General features: G+C 36.7%; 1 protein-coding gene and 1 non-coding gene across 2 annotated transcripts in view; both read left to right on the top strand.

Moving 5' to 3' along the window:
* EDEM3 (ER degradation enhancing alpha-mannosidase like protein 3) overlaps window positions 1–26,718 on the top strand; it is a 63,556-nt gene that overhangs the window by 4,432 nt on the left and 32,406 nt on the right. The window contains 7 exon segments of the mRNA XM_023754732.1: window positions 302–347; window positions 14,658–14,758; window positions 15,502–15,541; window positions 17,065–17,177; window positions 18,373–18,526; window positions 21,177–21,311; window positions 22,023–22,128. Coding sequence (XP_023610500.1) covers window positions 302–347; window positions 14,658–14,758; window positions 15,502–15,541; window positions 17,065–17,177; window positions 18,373–18,526; window positions 21,177–21,311; window positions 22,023–22,128 — 695 coding nt within the window.
* LOC111826283 lies at window positions 1,654–1,786 on the top strand. Its single transcript, XR_002829568.1, has one exon. It is a non-coding gene; the product is annotated as a U11 spliceosomal RNA (small nuclear RNA).

Genomic DNA, 26,718 nt, shown 5'->3' with positions numbered 1-26,718 from the left:
TTCAGCAACACATTTCCTTCTCTACATGGCATGTATCATTCATCAGTTTTCTTTGGAAAAATTATAAGATGAATTTTACATGAGTTGTTAGGAAGGAATACTAAAACTTTGGCCCAGCTCTGTGTGGTTCATGAAAGCTTGTCGACTAACACTGGTGTATTTCCTGACTCTACTTATGTCCTCTTCCAAGTAAATGTTTTTTGTTTGTTTTTTATTGGTATATGTTTATGAAGGAACATTTACTTTTTGGAAAACAATAAATAGAATATACTTTTTTCTATTTCTGCTCTTTTAAAATTAGGAATCAAGTACTGGAAATGTTTGATCATGCCTATGGCAACTATATGGTAAGTAGAAAGCTTATTTTTATATACCATTCATGCGAACAAATTACTTTGTGAGCATAGTCATGGGAATTTTGAAACCTGAATTAGTAGCACATTAAAAAAAAAGTTTTTAAAAATAAGTGCAAATGTAAGCTAACAGAGTATTCCTGGTAGTGGTTCTTAGAGAACCAACTTATTGAATTGGTAAGAAGAAGTTGAATTACATTATGAAACTGTATATTTAAACAGTTTCCTTTGATGCTATCAACGATGTTTATTGAGTGCTTTTTATTTTTATTTATTTTTTATTTATTTATTTAAAAAAATATATATTTTATTGATTTTTTTACAGAGAGGAAGGGAGAGAGAGAGTTAGAAACATCGATGAGAGAGAAACATCGATCAGCTGCCTCCTGCACATCTCCTACTGGGGATGTGCCCACAACCCAAGTACATGCCCTTGACCGGAATCGAACCTGGGACCTTTCAGTCCGCAGGCCGACGCTCTATCCACTGAGCCAAACCGGTTTCGGCTATTGAGTGCTTTTTATAGCTATGTATTGTGGACATAAACATGAATAAGATGTTATTTTTGGCCTTAAAGGAAATTATTTTTTAAAATAAATAAATAAATAAATAAATAAATAAATAACCTATTTTCAGTAATACTTGTAGTCTCTGTCCAAATTATGTCCTCATGGTGGGCTTTGATTTGAATATATTTTGCTTTCTGATACACTGACCTATAATGTTTTAAAATGTCTTGGTGCTCACTTGAGATGAAATAGCAGTTTCAGTTTTTCAAGATGAAAAAGTTCTGGCGATCTTTTGCACAACAGAGCAAATTTTAGAGCTCAAAAGAAAATTGTATGTGTAATTTTGTAGAGTTCAATCAAGTTATTCTGAGAATTACTGCTAATGACTTTTTTTTTACACTTTAAAATGTCAGCAGATTTTCTTTTATGATAAGGCCTATAAAAATGTAGTGGGAAAAGTTTGATAGAGAACTAACTTTAGTTCATTCTGCTTTTAAATATTTTTCATTATATATTACTCAGATATCTTCATATAATAATATTATAACATCTAAGTACATATACTTTTTCATTTTTGTATTTTTAAACATTTCATTTTTGTATTTTTAAATATGTATTATATTTGATGATCCTTATTCCCTTTTATATTGTATATTTTTAAGAGTACATACTGAGTTCTTAAATAATTTTAGAATATGTTGATGAAGTTTTGTATACTCATTAAATTCATTTCTTAAGATCTTAGTCATTTCCTTAACTTTTTTCCCAAAATTATTTATTTTAAAAAACAACAACGGTGCTCCTGTTAGAGTGGCACACATAGGGCAGCTTGATTGCTCTACGTGTGAAATTGACATCAAGAGATTTTGGAAGCATAATATTTTGGTATCTGGGTGGCTGGTAATTGTTGGTCCTGGAAACCTGTGTGTCTGTGTGTGTGGGGAGGGGTGGGATCATTTATCCCTGGTTAATTCAGTTTGGGCAAATCATAATTTAACAAATGTAGGCTAATGGTTTTGAGGTGATCAAGTGGATACATGCTACACTCTCAAACCTTAGCCATCTCAAATACATACTTTTGGATCCAAAGTTAAGTAAAAGGCATATAGCTGCATCCATTCAATACATCTCACCATGAAGAGTATCCTCTTATAAAGCACAGTATCTTTAATATCTTGTCACTTATTAGGTAAATAGTAGAAAGTTTTATAAGCATACTTTTCTTATTATAGAATGCACCTAATAAGTGGGTTTGTGACAGAGCAGGTATTGAGGGCAGCTATTGGACCCTAACTGGGTTTCTATTACAACTACCCACCTACAAGATATAAAGGAGAGGAATTACAGCTCCAAAGACTGGGAACTACTGCAATTAACATTCCCCTCCATTTTTCTGGTAGAGGCCCACCCCTCTGCAGTCTGTGCAATACTTGTTTTTAAATGTTCAACTGTTTACAGCATGAGTGATTCTTACAGTGTGTCTGTGTTATGCTCACTCAATTTGAGTTTCGTAACCCAAGATTTAGTCTAGAATTTACACTTCCCCTTTTCAGGTTCTCAACGAACATGAAACAGTCCTAAAATATTAAACAGAGAGCAGGAGCTCTGTGTTTGTTATTTGAAGTCAGTTGAAATTTTTTTCTAGTTTTTACACCCAGAAGCACTATCAGCTTGCTGTAGAGAAAAAAGGAAGGGTTTTGGAGTGAGGTGGGTTTGAGTTCACATCTCATTTCAGCTATTTAATAGCTTGGACCTACACAGATAATTTTAACCCTTCTGAGCAGTGTCTTCCTATGTAAAATGGGGATAATTGCAAAGGGTATATTATAGAGTATAAGATTTTTGAAAACAAGGACCATTTTCTTTAATTTTTAATAAATTCATCTTTTATATGTTCCGTGTCTAGCATGATGCCTGGTATGTAAATGCTTATTACTTTTTTTGTTTTTTGAAAGAACTGACTTGAATTCTTGTGAAGATGCAATGAAATAGTGCTTAATTTTTACATTTGGTTATTGTGATATATCTTTGCCTTTTAAATTCAAATATATTATTCAATAACTTCACTAAAATACACGTTTATGGTGACCTTGGGGGTATATAAGTCTTTATATTTAATTTACTTTATAGTAGTCAGTTGCCTACTGTGCTAAAATATAAAAATGGCTGGCACATGGTGGGCTTTTAATAAATGTTAAAAGCTTTGCATTTTCTACTCGTTCTTTTTAATATTACTCTCCAATCTAGTCTGTAATTAGTAGAGCAGTTCCTTTTTGCTTTCTTGGTTCCCAGGCAAATAGTGGTATTTTCCAAAGACAGGTACTAGAATATGATAAGAGCGAGAACTCTGGAAATGGAGCAGGACAGCCTGACGCGGCTCTGCTACCTACCGGCTGGGCTCTAATCTGCCTGAGGCTGTTTCCTCATCGCTCTGAAATGGTTTGCTTGCCTCACAATGTTGTAAGGATTAAACAAGTTAATACAAGTGCTTAGAACTAGTGTCCGGCAAACAGGAAGCACTGTATAAGTTTACTGCTGCTACCAACTACTGCTGCTACTAAAACTGCTACTGTCATTATTCATTCTCTGCCTGAGATTGAAATTGCCCTCCTAAAATTCCGGCTCTAACTCATAACTTGTTCCCTGGATTTACTTAGAACTTTCTTAGAACATATACATTATTTCCTGTTTAGGCATGTACCTTTTGAGGGTATTTTTTTTTTCCTTTCCTTTTCTGTTAATACTGTTTTTCTGTAACCGTGCTCTGCCAGCTTTAGATAGATTACTACATCTCTGCTATCCCTTGGTGTTACATCCAGGAATTTTCTGATTTTATCAGTTATGGGCATAAATATTAATGTTATACCAGCTATGTTTGACAAATCTATAGCCCCAGTCACACTGTAGTTTATCCACAGCGAATTGCACAGCTGGCTTTCTCTTTTCCCTAAATAACATGAAATTTGATTATTTTGGCAGTTCTTGTGTACCCTTACTTAACCCCAGACTAGAGCCACTTTAGGGCTTCTGTTAGCATGTTTTCATTATTTGTGCTAAGGTCAGTTTGCAGATTAATTTAGATGACACAATGACATGTATTTAGGCCACCAAATGCAGAACCGTTTGGGACCTGTGCTCTGATCTGATCCTTGTCTTCCAGTATTTTTCCTGTCTACTGTAGACAACTCAGTTAAACTGTTATATGTTAAAACTGTACTTTGGTGGCGCTCTAAACATTGCAAGTAGACTCTAAAAGAGTTGGTAAGCACATTTTAATTGGTAGAATCATATCTAATAACTACTTCTATGCTTGATTTTGTGAGAGCACAGTTCAAAGAAACATCATCTTTTTTATAGTTCAAACCAAAAGGAACTGTTTTAGAATGTAACTTCTTTATGGGTTTATGTGTTTTCTTAGATTTTTTTCCTCCTAATGTTAAAAAAATATTTTCATTGTTTTTATTGATTTTAGAGAGAGGAAGGGAGATTGGGAGGAGAGGAGAGAGAGAGAGAGAAATATTGATGTGAAGGAGAAACATTTATTGGCTGCCTCTTGCTCACCTCCTACCAGGGATTGAGGATCGGACCTTGATTGGGAATTGAACCTGTGATCTTTTGGTGCAAGGGACAACATTCAACCAACTGAGTCACATTGGCCAGGGCTCCCTAATTTAAAAACAAAATTTTTTTTATTGTGGTAAAATATACATAATAAAATTTACCATTTTAACGTGTACAGTTTGTGGCATTAAGTACATTTGCATTATGCAACTATCAGTATCTCCAGAATTTTTTCATATTCTCCATTTGAAAATCTGCCTAATGTATCTTTTTGATAGTTTGCTCATCAAAATGAGTAATTCTGTAAATAAGGTAGTCTAGAAGTGGTACTAATGACTTGGAGGAGGTAAGATAAAAATGATCACATTTACAGGGGTGGGCAAAAATAGGTTAATAATACATAATACAATAATTCATAAATAAGTAATAATACAAGAATAAACTTTCACATACAACTCTAAACCTACGTTTGCCCACCCTTGTATGTTTTGCAGATGTTTTCTCCCAGTGTGTACTATTTTTTTGCCTCTTAATTTTTTCAAATAAATCTTTTGTTGAGAGTATTACAGATGTTGCTCTTTTTTTCTCCCCATTGCCCCCCTCAACCTGGTTCCTGCCCCAGGCATTCACCACTCTTATTGTCTGTGTCCATAGATAATACATATATGCATACAAGTTCTTTGGTTAATCTCTTTCTGCCCCTTCTACCCTCTTCCCTCTGAGATTTGTCAGTCTGTTATGAAAGTATTTACCTTGCTTCTGGTTCTATTTTATTCACCAGTTTATTTTGTTCATTAGATTTCTTGCTCATTTATTTTGATTTTTAGATTTAATTTTTGATAGATATGTATTGCCATTTTATTGTTCATATTTTTAATCTTTTCTTCTTCTTCTTCCTCTTAAAGAATACCCTTCAACATTTCATGTAATACTAGTTTGGTGGTGATGAACTCCTTTGGCTTTTTCTTGTTTGTGAAGCTCTTTATCTGACCTTCAGTCCTAAATGATAGCTTTGCTGGATAAAGTAATCTTGGTTGTAGGTCCTTGCTATTCATTACTTTGAATATTTCTTGCCACTCCTTTCTGGCCTGCAAAGTTTCTGTTGAGAATTCAGTATGAGTGCTCCCTTGTAGGTAACTAACTGCTTTTCTCTTGCTGCTTTGTCTTTTGCCCTTGGCATTTTAATTATGATGTGTCTTGCTGTGGGCCTCTTTGAATTCCTCTTGTTTGGAACACTCTGTGCTTCCTGGATTTGTAAGTTTATTTCTTTCACCAGGTAAGGGAAGTTTTCTATCATTATTTCTTCAACTAGGTTTTCAATATCTTGCTCTCTCTCTCCTGCTGGCACCCCCATAATGTAAATGTTGGTATACTTAAAGTTGTCCCAGAGGCTCCTTACATTATCTTCATATTTTTTGATTTTTTTTCTTTTTGCTCTTCTAATTGGGTGTTTTTTGCTTCCTCATATTTCAGATTGTTAATTTGATTCTCAGAATCCTCTACTCTACTGTTGAATCCCTATAAATTATTCTTATTTTATTTTATTTTCTCTTTAACGTTCTTTTTTTATTATTAATTAAATCTTTATTGTTCAGATTATTACATTTGTTCCTCTTTTCCCCCCCATAACTCCACTCCACCCAGTTCCCACCCCACCCTCCTCCCTCATTCCCCACCCACTGTCCTCATCCATAGGTGCACGATTGTTGTCCAGTCTCTTCCCACATCCCCCTCACCCTTTCCCCCCCCAAGAATAGTCAGTCCATTCCCTTTCTATGCCCCTGATTCTATTATAATCACCAGTTCATTCTGTTCATCAGATTATTCACTTGATTCTTAGATTCATTTGTTGATAGATGTGTATTTGTTGTTCATAATTTGTATCTTTACCCTTTTCTTCTTCTTCCTCTTCTTAAAGGATACCTTTCAGCATTTCATATAATACTGGTTTGGTGGTGATGAACTCCTTTAGCTTTTTCTTATCTGTGAGGCTCTTTATCTGACCTTCAATTCTGAATGATAGCTTTGCTGGATAAAGTAATCTTGGTTATAGGTTCTTGGCATTCATCACTTTGAATATTTCTTGCCACTCCCTTCTGGCCTGCAAAGTTTCTGTTGAGAAATCAGCTGACATTCGTATGGGTACTCCCTTGTAGGTAACTGAGTTTCTTTCTGTTGCTGCTTTTAAGAGTCTCTCTTTGTCTTTTGCTCTTGGCATTTTAATTATGATGTGTCTTGGTGTGGTCCTCTTTGGATTTCTTTTGTTTGGGGTTCTCTGCGCTTCCTGGACTTGGAAGTCTATTTCTTTCACCAGGTAGGGGAAGTTTTCTGTCATTATTTCTTCAAATAGGTTTTCAATATCTTGCTCTCTCTCTTTTTCTGGCACCCCTATAATTCGGATGTTGGTGCTCTTGAAGCTGTCCCAGAGGCTCCTTCCGCTATCTTCGTATTTTTGGATTCTTTTTTCATTTTGCTTTTCTGGTTGGGTGTTTTTTGCTTCTTTGTATTTCAAATCGTTGACTTGATTCTTGCAATCCTCTAGTCTGCTGTTGGGAGTCTGTATAATATTCTTTATTTCAGTCAGTGTATGCTTAATTTCTAGTTGGTCCTTTATCACAACCTTGAGGGTCTCATTAGATTTCTTGTAGATCTCATTAAGTTTATCGGCAGTTTCTAGAAAATTCTTGAAAAACCTTAAAAGTGTGGTTTTGAACTCTATATCCAGCAGTTTGCTTTCCTCCATTTCTGTCATTTGTGTCCTTTTTCTTTGTCTCCGCCTTTTTTATGCTTCCCTGTGTTGATATAGTGGTTTTCTGTGCTAAGTGTCCTCTAGGGCCCAGTGGTTCAGCCTCCCCAATTACCTGAGGAGGACACTCTTGGTGCACCCCCTTGTGGTCTTTGTGCACAGTCTTGTTGTAGTTAAGCCTTGATTGTTGTAGGTATCACTGGGAGGATTTGACCTTCAGGCCAATTGGCTGTGAGAATCAGCCGTGTCTGCAGTGGGAGAACTTCTGTGCTGGAGACACCCCTCTGGGGCAAGACTTGCTTCAATGGGGCTTTGGTGCTCACTGAGTCTGCCCTCTGAGTGTGTCCTTTATGATTCCACGGAGCTGCAAACTGGATGGTCCCACTCTGACCTCTGGAAACTGGATGGTCCCACTCTGACCTCTGGGTTTCCTGGCTCCTGGATCTCTAGGGAGGTGCTAATCTAGCCTCCCTGCAGGGCTTGGGTGGGGCTGGTCCCACGGGATCAACAGGGCGGGGCTAGCAGTTATGGCTGCTCTCAGTCTTGCCCTCAGAGGCTCTGCTTCTCAGTGTCCCGGTACTCGCTGCAAGCCCCTTGGAAAGAAAGCTGCCCTCGAGTTCCAACCAATGCCAGACAGTCCCACTTCTTCCGTATGAGTCTGGGTCCCTAGAGACTCGCCCGGAACTGGAGCTCAGAGCCTGAGACTCCCTCCCAATTGAAAACGACAACTGCGCCCTCAGCCGCCAGCCTGCTCCACATGCACCTTCGCACCTTAGTATTTTACTTCCGCACTGCGCCTCCTCTGAGTCTCGTTATGCTTTTCTCTTCCCTTCTAGTTGTAGAATTTCCACTCAGCCAGCCTTCCTGTGGTTCTGGATGATGTCCGTTCCGTCTTTAAGTTGTATTTTTGAATTGGTTGTTCGAGGCAGCAAACTCCGGTGTTTACCTATGCCGCCATCTTGGTTTCTCCCTAAATTATTCTTTTTAAAACAATTTTTTTTTGTTTTTTACTTAGGAGTAGGATATTCTTTTTTAAAAAATATGTTTTTATTGATTTCAGAGAGGAAGAGAGAGGGAGAGAGAGATAGAAACATCAATGATGAGAGAGAATTATTGACTGGCTGCCTCCTGCACACCCCCTACTAAGGATCAAGCCCGCAACCCAGGCAGATGCCCTTGTCTGGAATTGAACCCACGATCCTTCAGTCCGCATACCAACACTCTATCCACTGAGCCAAGTTGGCTAGGGTCCCTGTAAATTATTCTTTATTTCAGTTAGTGTATAATTAATTTCTGACTGCTCCTTTTCCATGTCTGACATTCTCACTAAGACCCTTGAAAATCTCACTAAGTCCCTTGAAGCTTTCATGAAGATCCTTGAGTAGCCTTATAACCGTGTTTTGAACTCTGTATCTAGTAGTTCGCTTGTTTCCATTTCTTTCATTTGTGACATGTTTCTTTGTCTCCCTATTTTGGCTGTTTCCCTGTGATTGTTTCTATTAGGTAGAGATACTATGTCTCCTGGAGTAGGTAGAATGGCCTTGTGTAGTAGGTGTCCTATAGAGCCCAGAGACTCAGCCTCCCTAGTCACCTGAGCTGGGCACTCTAGGTGCACCCCTGTGTGGGCTGTGTGCACAGTCTTCTTGTAGTTGAGCCTTGATTGCTGTTGGCGTCAGTGGGAGGAATTGACTTCCAAGCCAATTGGCTGTGAGGACCAGCTGCGATTACAGTGGGAGAGCTGCTGTGCAGGAGACACCCCTATGGAGCAGGACTTGCTTCAGTGGGACTTTGGTGCTCACTGAGTCTTCCCCTTGAGTGTGTCACAGTGGATGTGTAGAGTTGTAATCTGGTATGGTCTGAAGTTGTCCACCAGGTGCACTGGCTCTATGGTCTGCAGGGAGGTGCAAAGTCAGCCACTGCCTGGGACCACCTGGCAGGAGCTACAGAGACATCTGTAGATGCCTGCTATTTGTATTGGTTTGGAAGTGCCCAGGCAAGGCCCAGCTGTGAAGCAGGACAGGCTGGTGCTAATGCTGTGTCTTGGGCCTTTTATTGATAGGTTTGGGGCACGTTGACACCAGCTGCAGCTTGTTTGAGAGATGTTAGCAAAGTCTAAGCCTGAGCCAGAACAGGGCCTTCATATGGAAAAGCTGCTGCAAATAACTTGGGTGGGACTGCAAATTGGATGGGGTGGGGCCTCAGGGAATATAAGGGCAGAGCAAACCGTGTGGGCCATGCTGATGGAAACTCAGATATGGCTCCCAGTCAGCCCTGCGACAGGGCAGGTCGCAGCACAGGAATAGTGATCCCTGGGAGCACCCCTGTGGGAGAAAGCTGCCCCCGAGTTCCTGCCCCGATGCCAGACAATTCAGTTCCTCCCTGTATGTGTCTGGGTCCTGCAAAACCCACCTGGTGCTGGAGCTCAGGGCTTGAGTCTGAGTAAGTTCGTTTGCTGGCCCTTTAAAAGGAACCCCTGAGTCTCCTGTAGCCTCCGAGACTCTCAGCCACACTCCCCACTGGTTTTTACCACTCGCAGTTACAGGGGTTTCTTCCCAGCTCTGGAACCCTGGACTGGGGGTCTGGTGTGGGGCTGGGATCCCTTGCTCCTCACGGGTGGCCTCTGCAGGGATGATCTCCCTCCCAATTAAATAAATGGCACACGAGGATGTCAGACCAGCCTGTTCTGTGCCTCAGTTCCTCCTACCAGTCTCAATGTGCTTTCTTTACTTCTCTAGCTGTAGTACTTCCATTAAGCCAGCTTTCAGGCGGTTCTGAATGATGGTGGTGCTGTATTTTAGTCGTAATTTTGATGTGCTTGTGGGAGGCAGTGAGTACCGCATTTACCTGTGCCGCCATCTTCTAGCTTTTTCTAATTTTCCTAACAATGTCTTTTGAAGTGCAAATGTTTTAAATTGTAACCAAGTTCAAGTTACCCTTTTTTCTTCTATGGTTCATGTCTTTTATATCCTACCTAAATAATATTTGCCTAGCCCAGGGTCACAAAGATTTTCTTGTTTTCTTCTAGGTGTTTATAACTTTAGCTTGTTTCTTTAGATCTATTACCCATTTTAAGTTAATGTTTATATATGGTGTGAGGTAAAGGTTGGTTTATATGTATAGTTTTTCTATGTGGATATCCAATTGTTACAGCACAGTTTATTGAATAGAATACCCATTTTCCACTGAATTACTTTGGCACCTGTGTAAAATCAGTTAACCTTAAATGCATGGGTCTCTTTCCAGATCCTTTATTTTTTTTCCCCATTGATCTAAATATTTATTTGTACAGCAATTTCACAAATGTCTTGAGTGTGATATTAAGTCTTTTAGCTTTGTTCTTTTTCAAATTTGTTTTAAATATTTTAGGTTCTTTGAATTTCCATGTTAATTTTAGAATTATATTATCAGTTTTACAAAGAAAAAAAGCCTGTTTAGCCATTGACTGAGATTATGTTGACTCTAGATCAGTGGCTCTCAACCTTGGCTGCACATTAGAATCACCTGGGAATCCTTTTAAAATCCTGATTTCTGGGCTTCATCCTCCGGAAATTCTGTTTCTTTGTTACTAATGTTGTGGACCCACCCCATAACAAAGAAACAGAATTTCCGGAGGATGAGGCCCAGAAATCAGGATTTTAAAAAGATTCCCAGGTGATTCTAATGTGCAGCCAAGGTTGAGAACCACTGCTCTAGATCATTTGGGGGGATTGACTTAACAGTTTTCAGTCTTCCAATCCAATATGGTGTCTCTGTCCACTTACTTAGATCTTATTTAATGTCAGTGATGTATTATAGTTTTCATAACATGGGTCTTGCACATCTTGTGCTACATTAATTCATAAATATTTCATATTTTGATGCTGTTGTAAATTGTATTTTTTCAAGTTTTAATTTCCAATATCCATCGATATTATACAGAAATACAAAAACGTTTTTGTCTATCAATCTTATATCCTGCAACCTTGCTTAACTCATGTATTATTTCTAGTAGCTTTTTGAGGTAGATTGCTTAGCATTTTCCACATGGTCAGTCATGTCATCTATAGAGACTTTTCCTTCTTTTCACTCTTTGTACCTTTTATTTCTTCTTATTGCAGTGGCTAAAACTTTTCACATTATGTTGAAAGGCGTTGTGAGATCCTTGCCTTGTTCCTAATCTTAGGGATAAAACAGCTTCCTTTACTGTTAAGTGTGATGTTAGCTTTTGGTTTTCACAGATGCCTTATATTAGATTAAGTTCCTTTCTAGTTTGCTGAAAATTTGCATCATTACAGGGTATTGAATTTTCTCAAGTGCGTTTTCTATATCTATTGAGATAATCTTCCTAAAAAATCTGTTAGTAGTAGGACTTTCATTGTAACATTATTATATATTGTCATTTATTTCATATAACATTTCATGAGGTCGATATATCATTGATCAAATTCAAATAAATGCAATCCTAAACGCTTGAAAAATGGTTTGCTAAGTGAATATAAATAGTGAACAGAAGGGAATAGGAAAATTTAACCTAGAAATGAAGAGAGAATTTGAAAAACTACAGATTATACAAATTCATTAATTAACATATTCTATCAGTACATTATAGATGGTTTAATAAATATCATTAGTTTTTATTTTAGGAAGGAATATCTTCCTCAAGGAGGGAGGTTGTTAAGGATCTATAATAAAATATTTAGAAATGAATAAAACATTTTAAAATGTACATAATTTTATTGGAAATTAAATAGATTGGATATTTTCAGTAACTCATTTTTATAAATAACACTTTTGTTTTATTACTGTTTTTAGTAGAATCAAGTCTCTTTCTTTTGCCTAATTCTTGGGATTGGTTTTATGAAAAGTTAGTTTTTGATGTTGCTTTGACTTGAGTGTTTTCAGACAGAGTTGTATCACTTCAAAGCTCTAGTAAGTTTAGAATCTCATGTGGAGAGTCTAATATGTTTTGTTTTGTTTTCCCTCTTGTTTTTAGTTAGGCACACGTACTATTTAGTTTATACTGAACTGTTTTATCCCCTGAGCTTTGTTTCTCAGTGATCACTATTAAATGATTGTCATGGCTCTGAGTCGTAGCAATGTGAATTACATATCCTTAGTTCTGGCAATACATTGTGAAGAGAAAGTATTACTGTACTGCAAGTAGCCAGGATGTTTGTTTGCCACGTATGCATTATTCTGGATTTATGCAAACCAACTGTAGTTTGCTTTGTGGTTAACCTGAAGAAAAGGCTGTGGTTTTGTTTTTATCCTTAATCTTGAAACAGGAGGACATGAAGTATTTTTACACCTGGTTCAAAACTCCCTTATTTGATTATTCTGGTTTGCAATTGCTATTAATATTTTTCTTATCTGGCTAAGCTTAGGGTTTGAGTTTCATACTCAATTTCAGACATCAGTGTTTGTGTGTGTGTATGTGTGTTGCAAAACTCTAAAAATAGCAGTATGAAGCTTTCTAAGTAACTCTTGATCTTAAAGGAACTTTTAAAAATCAAATTAATATTTGAATGATATCTTTTGAAATACATCAGCAAAATTTAAAAATACTATTTTTTTTTAGTTTTAAGTGTTTTTATATGTGTTGATATGAAACTGTAAAGCAATAAAAATAGTGTGCCTTCTGGGAAATTACAATTCTATTGGAATTAACACTGAAAAAGTAGTTAGGAACTTGTCATGTAAAAGACACATTACAATAACTAGGAATTTATACTAAAAATTACATATAATATTAAAATTACAAAATATCCAATTCAGAATTTAGTAGCTGCACATGACGTGTAATTATATCAAAACATTTGTTGCACTTTTTAAAAATATCTAAAGGACTGCAGTCTTCAATGCTTTTTTGTATTCTCTAGCCTACTTTATTTGGGGCAGGATGGGAAGGTCTTTCCCTTTCTGTTGACCATGTATTTAGTGTTCCTGACCTCTATTTTATTTTTCTGCTGCTAATGTGCTGTGAGTTTGGAATTACGTAATTGGATTTAGGATAGAGTTGGACTTGGAATCAGGAATATTGTTGCTGAACTTCAAAAATTAAAAATCATATGGGCATACAAGTATAGGAGGAACAAGAAAGTATAAATTGATGTCTTCAGTTTGATAGTAGCTATCAAAAATTAAATATCCATACCTTTGACTCATCGGGTCTACTTCTAGGGATTTAATCCATAGCAATACAAACATGTGTACAAAAGATATATTGCATATAGATGTTTATTAAAGCTCTAGAGGCCCAGTGCACGGATACATGCACCAGTGGGGGTCCCTTGGCCTGGCCTGTGGGGATCAGGCCGAAACCGGCTCTCCGACATCCCCCGAGGGGTCCTGGATTGCGAGAGGGCACAGGCCAGGCTGAGGGACCCCACTGGTATATGATCGGGGCTGGGGAGGGACTGAAGGAGGGCTCCAGGCGTGTCTGGCCCATCTTGCTCAGTCCCAGGCGGGGCTGCCTGATCGGGGCTGCCTGATCGGGACTGGCCCGCCAGGGAGGGACCATGGGAGGTTGGCTGGCCGGGGGTGGGGGTGGGGGGGGGGTGGGGGGGGGAAACCGCAGTAGGACTCCAGAATGTGTCCAGCCCATCTCGCCCAGTCCCAATTGACTGGACCCCAGCAGCAAGCTAACCTACCCGTCGGAGCATCTGCCCCCTGGTGGTCAGTGCGCATCATAGCAATTGGTCGAACGAACAGTCAGACACTTAGCACATTAGGCTTTTATTATATAGGATTGTTGATGTAGTGAATAATTGAGTTCAACCTATATGTTATTAATAGAGGAATAAGTAAATTTGAACATGTTTGTACTCTGGAATACTGTGAGGAGAGGGTACTATGAAGTGTGGAAGCTCTGGAGTCAAGTTGTCAGGTTTGAATTCTGAATCTATCATTTGCCAGATGCATGACATAGGGCCTTAGTTTTCTCATCTATAGAATGGAGGTAATTGAATCTATTTGTGTGACTATTAAACCAAATTGTATAGATCAGTGCGTAAAATATAAGTGCTCCATAACATTAGTCTATGTTAATGTATGACTTTGCAGTTAATAAAATGAATAAAAAACATTTATAAAATTCTAGCATGGAAAATCCCCACCATAATTTAAGTAAACATATTTTAGAGCAATGTGTTCGTATGATATGAGCACCTATTTGTAAATAAAAATTTTTAATGATGTATGTTCATATATCTTAATATATGTAGATAAATCTGGAAGGATAAACTCCCATCTTAACAGTAGTTACCTCTTTTGAGTGAAGTTGGGTGGAGGGGAAGCAGATTATCATGTTTTTAAAGAAATGTTTTATTTTTTAAAGCATGTATTACATTTATAACTACATTTTAGAAAAAGATTCCATAGACTGTAAGAATGGTAGCATTTTTTGACTAGTCTTTATTTTACTTAAAAAACAAAAGAAAACAAAACTGAAAAGGTTTTGTTCTCTAAATGATGTGTCTCACTAGTGACTCATTCAGATTTTCCTTGTAGGAACATGCTTACCCCGCTGATGAACTCATGCCTTTAACCTGCAGAGGTCGAATTAGAGGCGAGGAGCCAAGTCGGGGTGATGTTGATGATGCCTTGGGAAAGTGAGTATTAATACAGGGATGGCAGGCATCTCAACGTTCCTAAGTCTGAGACTTCTTGCAGTGGTTCTCAACCTTCCTAATGCCGCGACCCTTTAATACAGTTCCTCATGATGTGGTGACCCCCAACCATAAAATTATTTTCGTTGCTACTTCATAACTGTAATTTTGCTACTGTTATGAATCGTAATGTAAATATCTGATATGCAGGTTGTATTTAGGCGACCCCTGTGAAAGGATCATTCGACCCCCAAAGGGGTCGCGACCCACAGGTTGAGAACCGCTGTCTTAGAGGCAATGTACAGTTGTGTTTCTGGGGATCGCTTGAATTTCAGTGACTGCTTTAAGTGTTACATTAAGTTTCTTTCTTCCCTCTGTTGTCTTTTGTAAAAAAATCAATTTGTCTCTTAATTTAGTGAAAAGTTGAGTTGTTTAAGAAGGATGTCACTTTTAACGTATATAAAGTCATTGACATAAGGTGTTGATGCTTTAATATTTTTATTTGCATTAAAAAGAGCTAGTGAATATTTCTATTCATTTTGAAGGATGTGGAGCTGAAAATAAATATAATGTTAAGGCTTTTACAGTTCTTCCAGTGCCTTATAGGTTAAATTGTACTACAGATGCATGGGGTACTAGTTAATAGAAACTGCCAGTCAGTAGGATATAGATCCATCTGCTTATACATTCATGGCTAAAATAATCAGAATTCTAATGTTTTGTATCTCATTATACTTGTTTCTTAGATTTTCCCTGACACTGATTGATTCTTTGGACACTCTTGTGGTAGGTTTGATTTTTCTTGAATTTACTTATGTTATAAATTTCATAATATGCACACAGTAAGTCTGAAATAGAAGCCTTTAGAATTCCATATGTATTGATCTTTGCTTCTAAATAAATCTTTTACACTATTGAGTTACTAATGTCACATGAATGTCAGATGAAATTCTGTGAAATCATGAAGATACTCAGATAATTTATAGGTATGTCAGCTTATATGATGACACCTTCTTAGGAAGGTTGTTGCTGCAGAATTTACGTGGATTTTGAGAATGAGAAGGGAAAGCAGTCAATTTAAAATCAGGTTTTATATTATATTTTACTCAGTCCTTACCCTGAATTTTACTTTTACCTGAATTTCAATCAGGTCTTCTTACGGAATATTTCATGTCTAAGTTAGAATTTTTAGTGAGAGTATCAAATCAAGTAAAACATTACAAAATATTATCAAATGAAAAGATTAAACAGTCAAGCAAAGGAAAACTGCTTTAAAAATTTTATGTATTGATTTGAGAGAGAGAGAGAGAGAGAAACATTGATTTATTTGTGCATTCACTGGTTGATTCTTGTGTGTGCCCTGACTAAGGATCGAACCTGCAACCTTGGCATATGAGGATGATCTAACCAACTGAGCTACCTAGCCAGGATCAGAAAACTACTTTTAATGGATCTAGGATCTAACTAACATCTAATTGTGCCATCTTAATTTAGACTGAAAAATCAGTGCAACCTGTGTAGTGACAGTGACCCCTTCATGGAACTCATTGCAAGAATCCATGGAGTTCGTAGCTTAGCCAGGATTCTAGACCCTTGTGGTGGTAGTAATAATAATAATAATATTAAGCACTTAAGTCAGACACTCTACTAGAAGTACTTCACATACATTGCTTCGTTTAAGGAAACAATCCTATGAGAGTAGGTATTCCCTCTTTTTGTAAATGTAGGAACTAACTCAGAGATGGAAGTTACTGTGATTAGATAGGTAATGAGAAGGAACCAAAATTCAAATCAGAGCTTGCTCTTAACCTCATGTTGTAGTGCCTCCTTAGTTCAGGGTTGGGGCATCCATGTGGTGAAGGTGGCAGGTGGTGTATGGTTTAGGGTCAGTGGATCATCCCCTGAAGGATGTGCTTTCTTTCAGGAAGCAACTTCTAAAATGATGTTTAGTGCATAGGATGGTTTTTTTGTTTAGACTTGGAAACCACATCCCTGTGGAGCTCACCTCAGGTAGCTGTAGGTCATGGATTATATATATTAAGAAACCAGTTAACAGTTCTGATGATGATTGATTAAAGTCCTAATAATATTTCAGTGTCTTAAAAAGAAGTTTATAAAGAGTCCTTATAATATAGTTAAGCACTTGTTTGTTTTCATTTTAGATATCACATTTTTATTATATGTTTAAGGGAAATATTTTGTATGTGTTGCTTTTTAGAGTCATAAGATGTTAATTTGCTTTTAGTAGCTCATTCTGAGGATATTTTTCTTTGACTTTGTAGTAAATAACGATTTTTCTATTTTTCTAGGTATTAAATAAAACTAAAGAATTTGAAGATGCAGTGAAAAAAGTTTTAAGAGATGTTAATTTAGATAATGATGTAGTTGTATCAGTCTTTGAAACAAACATCAGAGTTCTCGGGTAAGTATGTAAGACACTAAAGCTATAATTTTAATAACAGAAAAGCTTAAGGTATACTATTTATTTCTTAATGGTAGTAAAGCAAGACATTTCTTATGCCTAAAAGATAAAAGTTGGGGTATTATGAAACAGGCTGTGAGAGGACTGTGAATTGAATCAGGCTTAGATAGCAGCAGGTTTTGGAAATAGTTGTAGACTCAGTATATGTCCCTGTATAGTGTTTAAAAGACTCGGTTGAATGTTTGCCTGTTAGCTACATCACAGGTTTTTCACTAGCAATATAGTTTGCTAACCTTTGCCAGCACTTCTTCAAGCCAAATGAAACTAAATTTATAGGATTACCTTTCAACTACACAATTTGAAATACTCTTGGAACATTTAAAAATATGAATTATAATATTCAGATTTCAACACTATTAATTTCTATATTTAATGATTACTTTCGTGTTGAACTCATTTTCTTTTGTCAAAGTAAGTCTGTTCAATTAAATTTAAGAAATTTTTAAAAGTTAAAAACAAGTTAAGAAATAGTTATGTAGCTTTTCTGACTTTATTCATCCACTGAGCCAAACCGGTTTCGGCTGTTTTTAATTTTTTAATGTTATACTTAAGAGAGGTAAAGATTTCATAATGAAATAATTAAATTAGTTAAATTAAAATTTTGTTAAAATTAAATTTGTCAAGCTTGTTAAAATAAGTGACTTCTTGATGTTCTTTAAGAAAATTTTAGACTTTTAAGAATGCCAAACACTTTACAACAGGTAGAATATCTGAATTTTTTTAATACTGGCTTCATAATTATAAAGGTTTGCCATAAATGAGTAGCTAGAGTTAGGTAAGAAATTAAATTCTTCTGTGGTCTTTCCTTATGTGTGCAAAATTGTTGATAACAAGACACCCACATCTTTTTTTTTTTTAATATATTTTTATTGATTTCAGAGAGGAAGGGAGAGAGAAACATCAGTGGTGAGAAAGAGAATGATTGATTGGCTGCCTCCTGCACGCTCCCTACTGGGGATCGAACCCGCAACCCAGGCACGTGCCCTTGCCCGAAATGAAACTCTGGACCCTTCAGTCCACAGGCCAACTCTCTATCCACTGAGCCAAACTGGCGAGGGCAACACCTATATCTTTGTAGGTGTTGACGTTCGCGTACCTGTAAGATGTGGATTATGTTTCACCTTTGTGATTGCAGGGGTCTTTTGGGTGGACACTCCTTGGCAATCATGCTGAAAGAAAAGGGCGAGTACATGCAGTGGTACAATGATGAACTTCTGCAAATGGCAAAGCAATTGGGTTACAAGCTTTTACCAGCTTTCAATACTACCAGTGGCCTTCCTTATCCAAGAGTAAGTAATTTTGAAAAATATATACTTTATATTTTTTTGTATATAAAGTCTTTATATACTGCCTTGGCTATTTAAAACAACAACAGTGAATTTTTGTGATTGGAGCCATTGTTCCTCTCCTGCTTGAGACTGGAGACAAGTGCTTTATAGCGAAATAAATTTATATTGACATTTCAGTTAATTTGGATTTGAGTGGTGTGAGAATTTAGATGATTTTAAACCTTTTATGTGTCACTGCATAACAGATTAGATTATGCTGCAGAGGGGAAAAACATGCCAGACTCAAATTTGGGTACAGAATGGGTGGTGCAGAAGATGCAGTCGAAGCAGTGAGAGTAGGTGTTAACTGTCCAGAGGAGAGGTTAGAGAGAGAAGGGGAATAGGGAGCAAGTGGAGCGGTGAGGAGGGGAGTGTGCAGGGACGGAGGGAGAAGAAGTACAGAGTAGTGTATGGCATCAGAAAATCTTAAGTAGAAAGCTCCAAAAGGAGATGTTCTAGAAAACATTAGAACTATGTGCAAAGAGAGCCTTGAAGATGTAACGTGGTAGAATAAAGGGGAAAGAAGGGTTCAGTCGATGAAAGTATAGGACCATTCATTTTGAGATTTCTTCTCTGTTGGTTAGAGTCATTTGGTGGCAGAGTCATTTGAAGGAGTTTTAGGCCCCCTCCCCACCCCCACCCCCCACCAAGCAAAAAGGTTATATTTAAAGCAAAGGGTTAGAAGCCTTCAAAGATAGAAAAAAACTCTCTTCTCTGATTTATTTCATTCTTTATTAACACCATTACTCTCTCCCTCTTACCAAATCAGACACCTCAGCCATTACCAAGCTCTGTTCAGTTTTTTCTTATTGCTACTACTCTAGTTGAAACCAATATCATCTTATTGTGAAGCTATTGTAAATGCCTGTCTTACTATTTTCTCTCTGGTTTATTCTTTAGAGACTTAAAAAATGAATCTTACTAAAACATTTTTATTAAATTATCCTCAGAAGTTTTGACTCTCTCTGTTGTACTACATGTCTTAACTTTCAGAATTCCTTATGGTGTGGCAATAAACTTCCTTTCTGATGGTCTCTCGTACCCTGAACCTCAGCGAAATGAGTACTTCATTTCAAAACAATCTATTAGTGTCCCCCAAACCACCTGGGGTTTTACTTATTATTTTTTTCATTGCCATGCCGTTAAGCCTGCATCTATATAATCTGGAATAACCCCTTTACCAATATAAATCAAATAAAACTCATTTCCTCCATCAAGAAGTCTCTGACTAGAGATACAGCATGATATAGGGCAGTGCTTCTCAAATTAGAGATCACAGCCCATTGATTTTACCCACCCATATAGTGGATTGTAACCAACACTTTTTTTCCCCTTGAAACAAACTTACATTAAATCTCTTATTTAAATTTCTAGTTTTTGATATTTTAAATAGCTTTTCTTTATACATATCTTTATACTTATTTCTTCCTTAGGATAAATTACTAGAATAGGAAATAATAAGCCACAGAAATAGAGATTGCTTTTTAAGATTTTGGGAACTTATTGTCAATTGTTCTTCAGAAAGTTTCCACTTTTGTAGTTCCTCAGTGTTGTATAAAAGTATATGTGTTACTGTACTGTTGCCCTTAGTGTATATTATCATTCTTTTCTCAATCTAATGAGAAAAAATTGGAATCATCATTTTTTGCAGTACTGAAGCCAACATAGCGACCCACTCACCGTGTCTCACCTACATTTCACTTTTGTTGTCTTTGTTGATGTTGCCTGTCTCCTTGCTCAGATAGTCTTAGAGTCTTTTGATTGGCATTGTTAAGGTAATAGGCATCCCCACTGATTGGTTTCTGCAGTTAAGTAGAAATATACATTTATTTGAGCTTCTCTTTATAAGAGGCTGAAAAATAACTGATTTGGGAACATACTCATGATGTTTTATATTTGATTTTTTGTTTTTATGCTAAATCGTTGGCATTTACTTTCTTTTTGGTTATTTATTTGGACTACAGTAAAACATTCTATTTTTAATCAATATCTGGTCAGTTTAGTTCTGGTTAATCCAGGTTTATACTGTAGTATCATAAAAAGACAGTATGGCTGTTTTTGAATTATAAAAAAGTACTCCTTTGAGAAAAAAGTTTTGTACTATTTGTTAGTCTATTAGCAAAGCTGTACTCAATATTTCAAAACTTTTAAAACCTGAAAACAAAATTTTAAGTTCCTTTTAAATATATACCATGATTTAATCAGTGTATATAAAGAAATGAAGAACTATTTAATATGGTACTGGTTTTTCAGAAATTCTCAAGTAAACCTAATTTCTAGGGTTGGTCTAGTTCCCTATTCTTATATTAATTAGTTAAAATGTCCTGAAAACAAAATTGTTACAGAACTTATTTTCTCTGTGTAATTCTTACAATGATAGTGAGTTTCAATATCGTTGAGGAAGGAACTAAATGAAAACTTATTAACTCCATGAATATACTTCCCTAGATGTTAATTGGAAAGTCACAAAGATCAACAGATGGAATTTCAATGTTTAGTTGTTTTGTGAATTATTTTCATATTTTGATAAGTCTCGATTGAAAAATTTTATCTTATCTAGGAATCACTATCTTTTGATAATTGCTAATAATCACCTTCTGACTTTATTTAGATTAATTTAAAGTTTGGTATCAGAAAACCAGAAGCTCGGACAGGAACTGAGACCGATACCTGTACAGCATGTGCAGGTACCTTGATCCTTGAGTTTGCTGCTTTAAGTCGATTCACAGGAGCAACAATATTTGAGGTTTGCTTTTCATAGTCTTTGATCTCCTGGGTATTGGGCATAACTAATTTTATATCTTTTTTTCATTGGTCAGCTATTAGGATTATCAATCAAAGGATTACTGTTATTTTAGTGTACTTTTGTCTAAATTTTATCACAGTCTGTCAGAAAATATAGAAGTCATTGTGAGGTAAATGTGTTAAATACAATTTTTCAAATGAACACTAGTTGATTTATTGACTCTTCTCTCACAAAGTTACATGCTATTTAAAAAGTGGATCTGAAATGCTTGTTTGTTTCAAAGATGGTATACAAACTTGTCTCCTCCAATTTTCTAAATAAGAGTCTAAGGAGATTTTCACTTGGAATTTAAATGACAGAAATTATTTTATCAAATGCATTTAATTATGCCAGAAATTAGTACACTTTAATAATACATGTGTATGAATGTGAACTTGTACTGCAAGTGTAAATGAACCTGGATGGTTTTAAAGTAAGATCACTGCCACTAAATAGCATTTTTAGAGCCATTATTTTTAACTAGATTTGATTGGCTGAAAAAAAGCCAAAATTTGGCTTGTAAGGAAATTTAACATATATTATTAATTGTTATCTTGGGAATTTTAGTTAATCCTTAAAGTATGCTATGAGTCTTTGATTTTTGTTTCTTTGTTTCCTGTTTTCCAGAGACATGAAGTTATTCAAGTATGCTTTTCCTCTTTTTAATTACAGGAATATGCAAGAAAAGCTCTTGATTTTCTCTGGGAAAAAAGACAGCGAAGTAGTAATTTAGTAGGTGTGACCATAAATATCCATACAGGAGATTGGGTGCGAAAAGGTATGTAAGTTGGCTTTTTCAAATCAAGCTTCTACATCAGTGTTTCCCAACGTGGGGTACAACCCCACAGGGGAGCAATTTGATTTTTAAGGGGGGGAAATTCGAGAATGAGTTATTAACAGTGAAGTTTTTGCATTTCTTATGGTTCTAGGGGCCTCATACTAGTATACAGTATATCAGAGGTCCTCAAACTTTTTAAACAGGGGGCCAGTTCACTGTCCCTCAGACATTCCACACATGCGCACTGCGGGCCCGGGACGAGTCGGCTGCTAAGCAGGACAGGCAGCGGTGGCAAAAACACCCGGCGGGCCAGATAAATGTTTTCGGCGGGCCACATGTGGCCAGCGGGCCATAGTTTGAGGACCCCTGCAGTATATAAATATATATTGTGACATATTTATGCATTTCAGTTCTCTATTATGTTTTGAAACTTGATTTGCTATTTTTTCATCTCACTTTATATTATTATTAGTAGCCCTGCGCACGAATCTGTGCGCCAGTAGCTCGCCAGTAGCTTGCTGCCGCCCTCCAGTAGCTCTCCACCTGCTGCCCCACCCTCCTGTAGCTTCTCCTGCCTCCCGTCTCCCCCACTACCCCCCTCATAGTTTGCTGCCCTGCCCCCTTCTGTAGCTCTCTGCCGCCCACTTGTAGCTTGCTGCCCCACCTTCCTGCTGATCTGTGATCCCGTCCTTACGTGGTCGGTCGTTATGCTTCACGGCGTAATGACCATTTGCATATTATATCTTTATTATATAGGATCTTTTTAACAATTTCTTAGTTATTTCTTCCTCAGTACTTCAACTGTCCTTTTGTTCTTTTCTTTTTCTCTGTCATGGATGCCGTGTTCTTTGGAAGCTTGTTTAGACCAAATTAATGGCCTTTTAGGCTTCCTCCATGTGAATAGGAGTTCACTTTTTGAATAATAAAAATTATATGTCACAGAGGGGGCATCAGGATTTTAGAGATGCTTAGGTGGGGCATGGCCAAAAAAAGGTTGGGAACCCACTGCTCAGCATCCTTAGAATGGTTTGGAAATAAAGGATTTTCATTTGTTAAAATAATTTTTGGGACAGTATAAAGCAGTGTTTCTCACAAGAATCCTGAAATTATCACTAATTAGCCTGATTGTTTTCTTTGGTGTGCCAAATAATAGCACACTTTTTCTAGGTGATTTAGTGTTCTATTTCATACCTTAATGGATTTAGCATTAAAGATAGAGGGTGTAGTTGAAACAGTAGAACTAATTTGAGAACCTCAGCCATCAGAATACCTTAGCCAGCTCACATGAAGGTATAGTTAAGTGGAAATCTGTATTTAACAATGTTCTTAATAATTCTTATTAAAATTATTTTGAATTATGAGACAAAGCATATAACAATGTTATATGAAGAAACAGGATATAGGATTGTATAAAGAATATGATTTTATCTTGATAAAATAAGCATAGATGAATGGAAATATATTAGAATACTAGTGACCTGACCTGGGACCCCGCCTGCACCTCGGGACTGCCCCGAGTCCCAGAGTCCTGCCGGCTGCTGTCCCCAATGCACCTCCTGGTCAAGTCCCCACCCACCCGCGTGCGCCTCACTGCTCACCCAGCCCCGCCCATGCTGTGCATGCAGCCTCCTGCTGATGGGGTGTGAGGGCATCACAACCATTTGCATATTAGCCTTTTATTATATAGGATTCCTAATGAGGTTATCTTTACATATTTTTCTATTTCCCAAAAGGCTTATGTTGTTACATCTAAAATAAAAAATAACTGCCTATAATTAAATAAATTAAAAATAGAATTACTAATTTGAATATATTAAAATTTTGACTCTATTCAGTATTGTATATAATTTTTCTAAGTTTTATCTAAATGGTTTCTGAAACTAATCTAAATCCTGGCTTTAGAATTCTGCAATTTCTTTTTATTCTTTTACTTGTGTTGGAACTCAGGTGCAAATTAATCATTAATTAATTTTAAATTAGTTTTAATTGTTGACTTATCACACTCTCATCATTGGTCCATGCATGACCTATTTTATTTAGTCATTTTTAATATGTAACAAGCACCCACAAATGGATCATACATTACAAAAGCAACTTACTTGACAACCCATTATTTCTGCATATGATCCTTGACTCTGCCTACCTCTGGAGTATATTTGGACTTATTTATATCATCTTTATTATTTCAGTGTGTCCCACCTTTTCTGTTTCTCTTTAATTCTTTTTTGTTAATTGAACCCTATAATTGCCTCCTAGTAAGACGTGAACTTTAGTATGCTCTCCTATCCCTTTGTCTCCCCACAACTCCACTCCGTAATCCCTCTTTATGTCAATATCATATAGATAATGCATTCTTATTATGAATACCTTTTCTCTTTTTTTCTTTGGTCTTAACTCCCTCTTTCTTTAACGATAAACTTTATTAAGATATTCGGTCACTTGTATTTTGGTCTTTTTTTTTTTAATCCTCACCCGAGGATATTTTTTCCATTGACTTTTAGGGAGAGTGGAAGAGAGAGGGAAAGACAGAGAGAAACATTGATGTGAGAAAAACACATCGATTGGTTGCCTCCTGCTTGAACCCCAACCAGGCCCCGGGCTGAGGAGGAGCCTGCAACCAAGGTACATGCTCTTGACTGGAATTAAACCCTGGACCCTTTGGTCCACAGGCCTGTGCTCTATCCACTGAGCCAAACTGGCTAAGGTTGGTCACTTGTACTTTGTATATCACTTGCAATATCTCTTAGATTTGTCTCTTTTTTTTTTTTCTGGTATTTATCCCAAACAGTTTTTAGTAGCTTTAAATAACTTCTGAGGCCTTATATGCCTAACAGTAATTTTATTATGCTTTCACATTTGAGTGATAGTTGAGCTGGATATAATTTTCTGTTTAAGTTCTTTTCTTTCAAAGAAGTCTTTGAAAATACAACTCTATTGTCTTCTTATATCCTGTTAACAATCTGATATTCTGATTTTTATGCCCTTGTATATGATCTATTCTTTCTCTCTGAAAGAGGAAGAGTATCAAAGCCAAAGAGAAATTTCTAAAAATGTTGTTATAATTTTAGATGTAGAATTTTCTCATTTTGGTATTCTGTGGACCCTTTCTATTTAAAAATCTTTAAGTTTTTAATTTATGAAAAATTGATGCTTATTTTTTAGATACTTAATCTTTTCATTTTTACTTATCTCTTTTTGTAGTTCCTATTATCAAAATCACTTCTGTTTGTATCCTCCACATATCTTAGCATATGTGTATATGTATATATATATTTTTTGTTTTTGTTTTTTGTTTTTTTGGTGCCCTTGACCGGAATTGAACCTGGGACCCTTCAGTCCACAGGCCGATGTTCTATCCACTGAGCCAAACCAATCAGGGCTATATGTATATTTTTTATGTTTCTCAGTTTTATGTCCCATCTATTATGTTATTTTAACTGTTATATATGTATTTTAAAGTGTCTCTTTTTAAAAATATATTTTTTTATTGATTTCAGAGAGGAAGGGAGAGGGAGATAGAGATAGAAACATTAATGATGAGAGAGAATCATTGATTGGCTGCCTGCTTAATGCCCTCTATTGGGGATCGAGCCTGCAACCCCGGCATGTGAACTCACCGGGAATTGAACCATGACCTCCTGGTTCATAGGTCAATACTCAACCACTGAGCAACACCAACCAGGCAACTGTTATATATTTTATTTCATGTATTTCTGCTCAGTTAAAATTTTTTTCTTATTTTGTATTGTTAATATCTTCCCTATCACTTTTAGATGTTTATTAGGCTAATTTAAATTTTTTGGTTTGCTATTCTATTAATTATTTTTCTGACATACTCTTATTCCAGTATTCTCTTGTTCTTTTTAAAGTCATGCTTCTTAAATGTTTTGGACCTATAAGTTCCTATTTCCTTGTCACCTACTTTGAGGCAAGATCTAATCCTAATTTCTATCTAGCTCAGTGGTCTTAGGCTTGAATTCTAAGAAGTTTTTAGAAATACCAATACCTGGAACCCTAGAGATTCTGATTCAGTTGCCCTGGAGTGTGCCCTGGGTATAGGGATTTCTATAAATTATAATTTATAGAATTATTTAGATAATTCATTAGCCTTAGGAGTTTGGAGGGGAAAGGTGGGGAAGAGAATGTTTAAAGTTATTTTCTGCCTCATTTGTCCAGCTCCTTCTGCAGGGCTTCTGTGCTGCCCTGGTTTTTACCCCTGAGGATACCTGGAGCATAGATCTGACTCGCAGCAGGTGTGGGAGGAGACTTGGTGTCTTAAGGCCATGGTAGGAGAGAAGCAAGAGCAAAGCTCCAACAGTGTCCCTCCTCTTTGATTCTTCCGTAGCATGCCTGGCTGCCTCCACTCTAAGCCAAAGCCATCCCCACCCCTCTCCCCCATCCCCACCCTCTGCCACCAGGTTTCATACTTTTCTTGTTACTTTCTCTTTTTGAATCTCCATGAAATTCTTGGAGGAAGAAGCCAACAATCAGTACTAATTTTAACAATTAGAATGGATACATCCAAACAGTAGCCTTGTTTACGTATCTATTGTAACTTTAAACATTGGTCTTCTTGATTAAGGGTCTGAT

Source organism: Myotis lucifugus, unplaced genomic scaffold, assembly GCF_000147115.1.
Source record: "Myotis lucifugus unplaced genomic scaffold, Myoluc2.0 scaffold_65, whole genome shotgun sequence".
In the NCBI taxonomy this organism is placed as follows: domain Eukaryota; kingdom Metazoa; phylum Chordata; class Mammalia; order Chiroptera; family Vespertilionidae; genus Myotis; species Myotis lucifugus.
The sequence above is the reverse complement of the archived record's forward strand: the minus strand, read 5'-3'. Positions and strand labels throughout refer to the sequence as shown.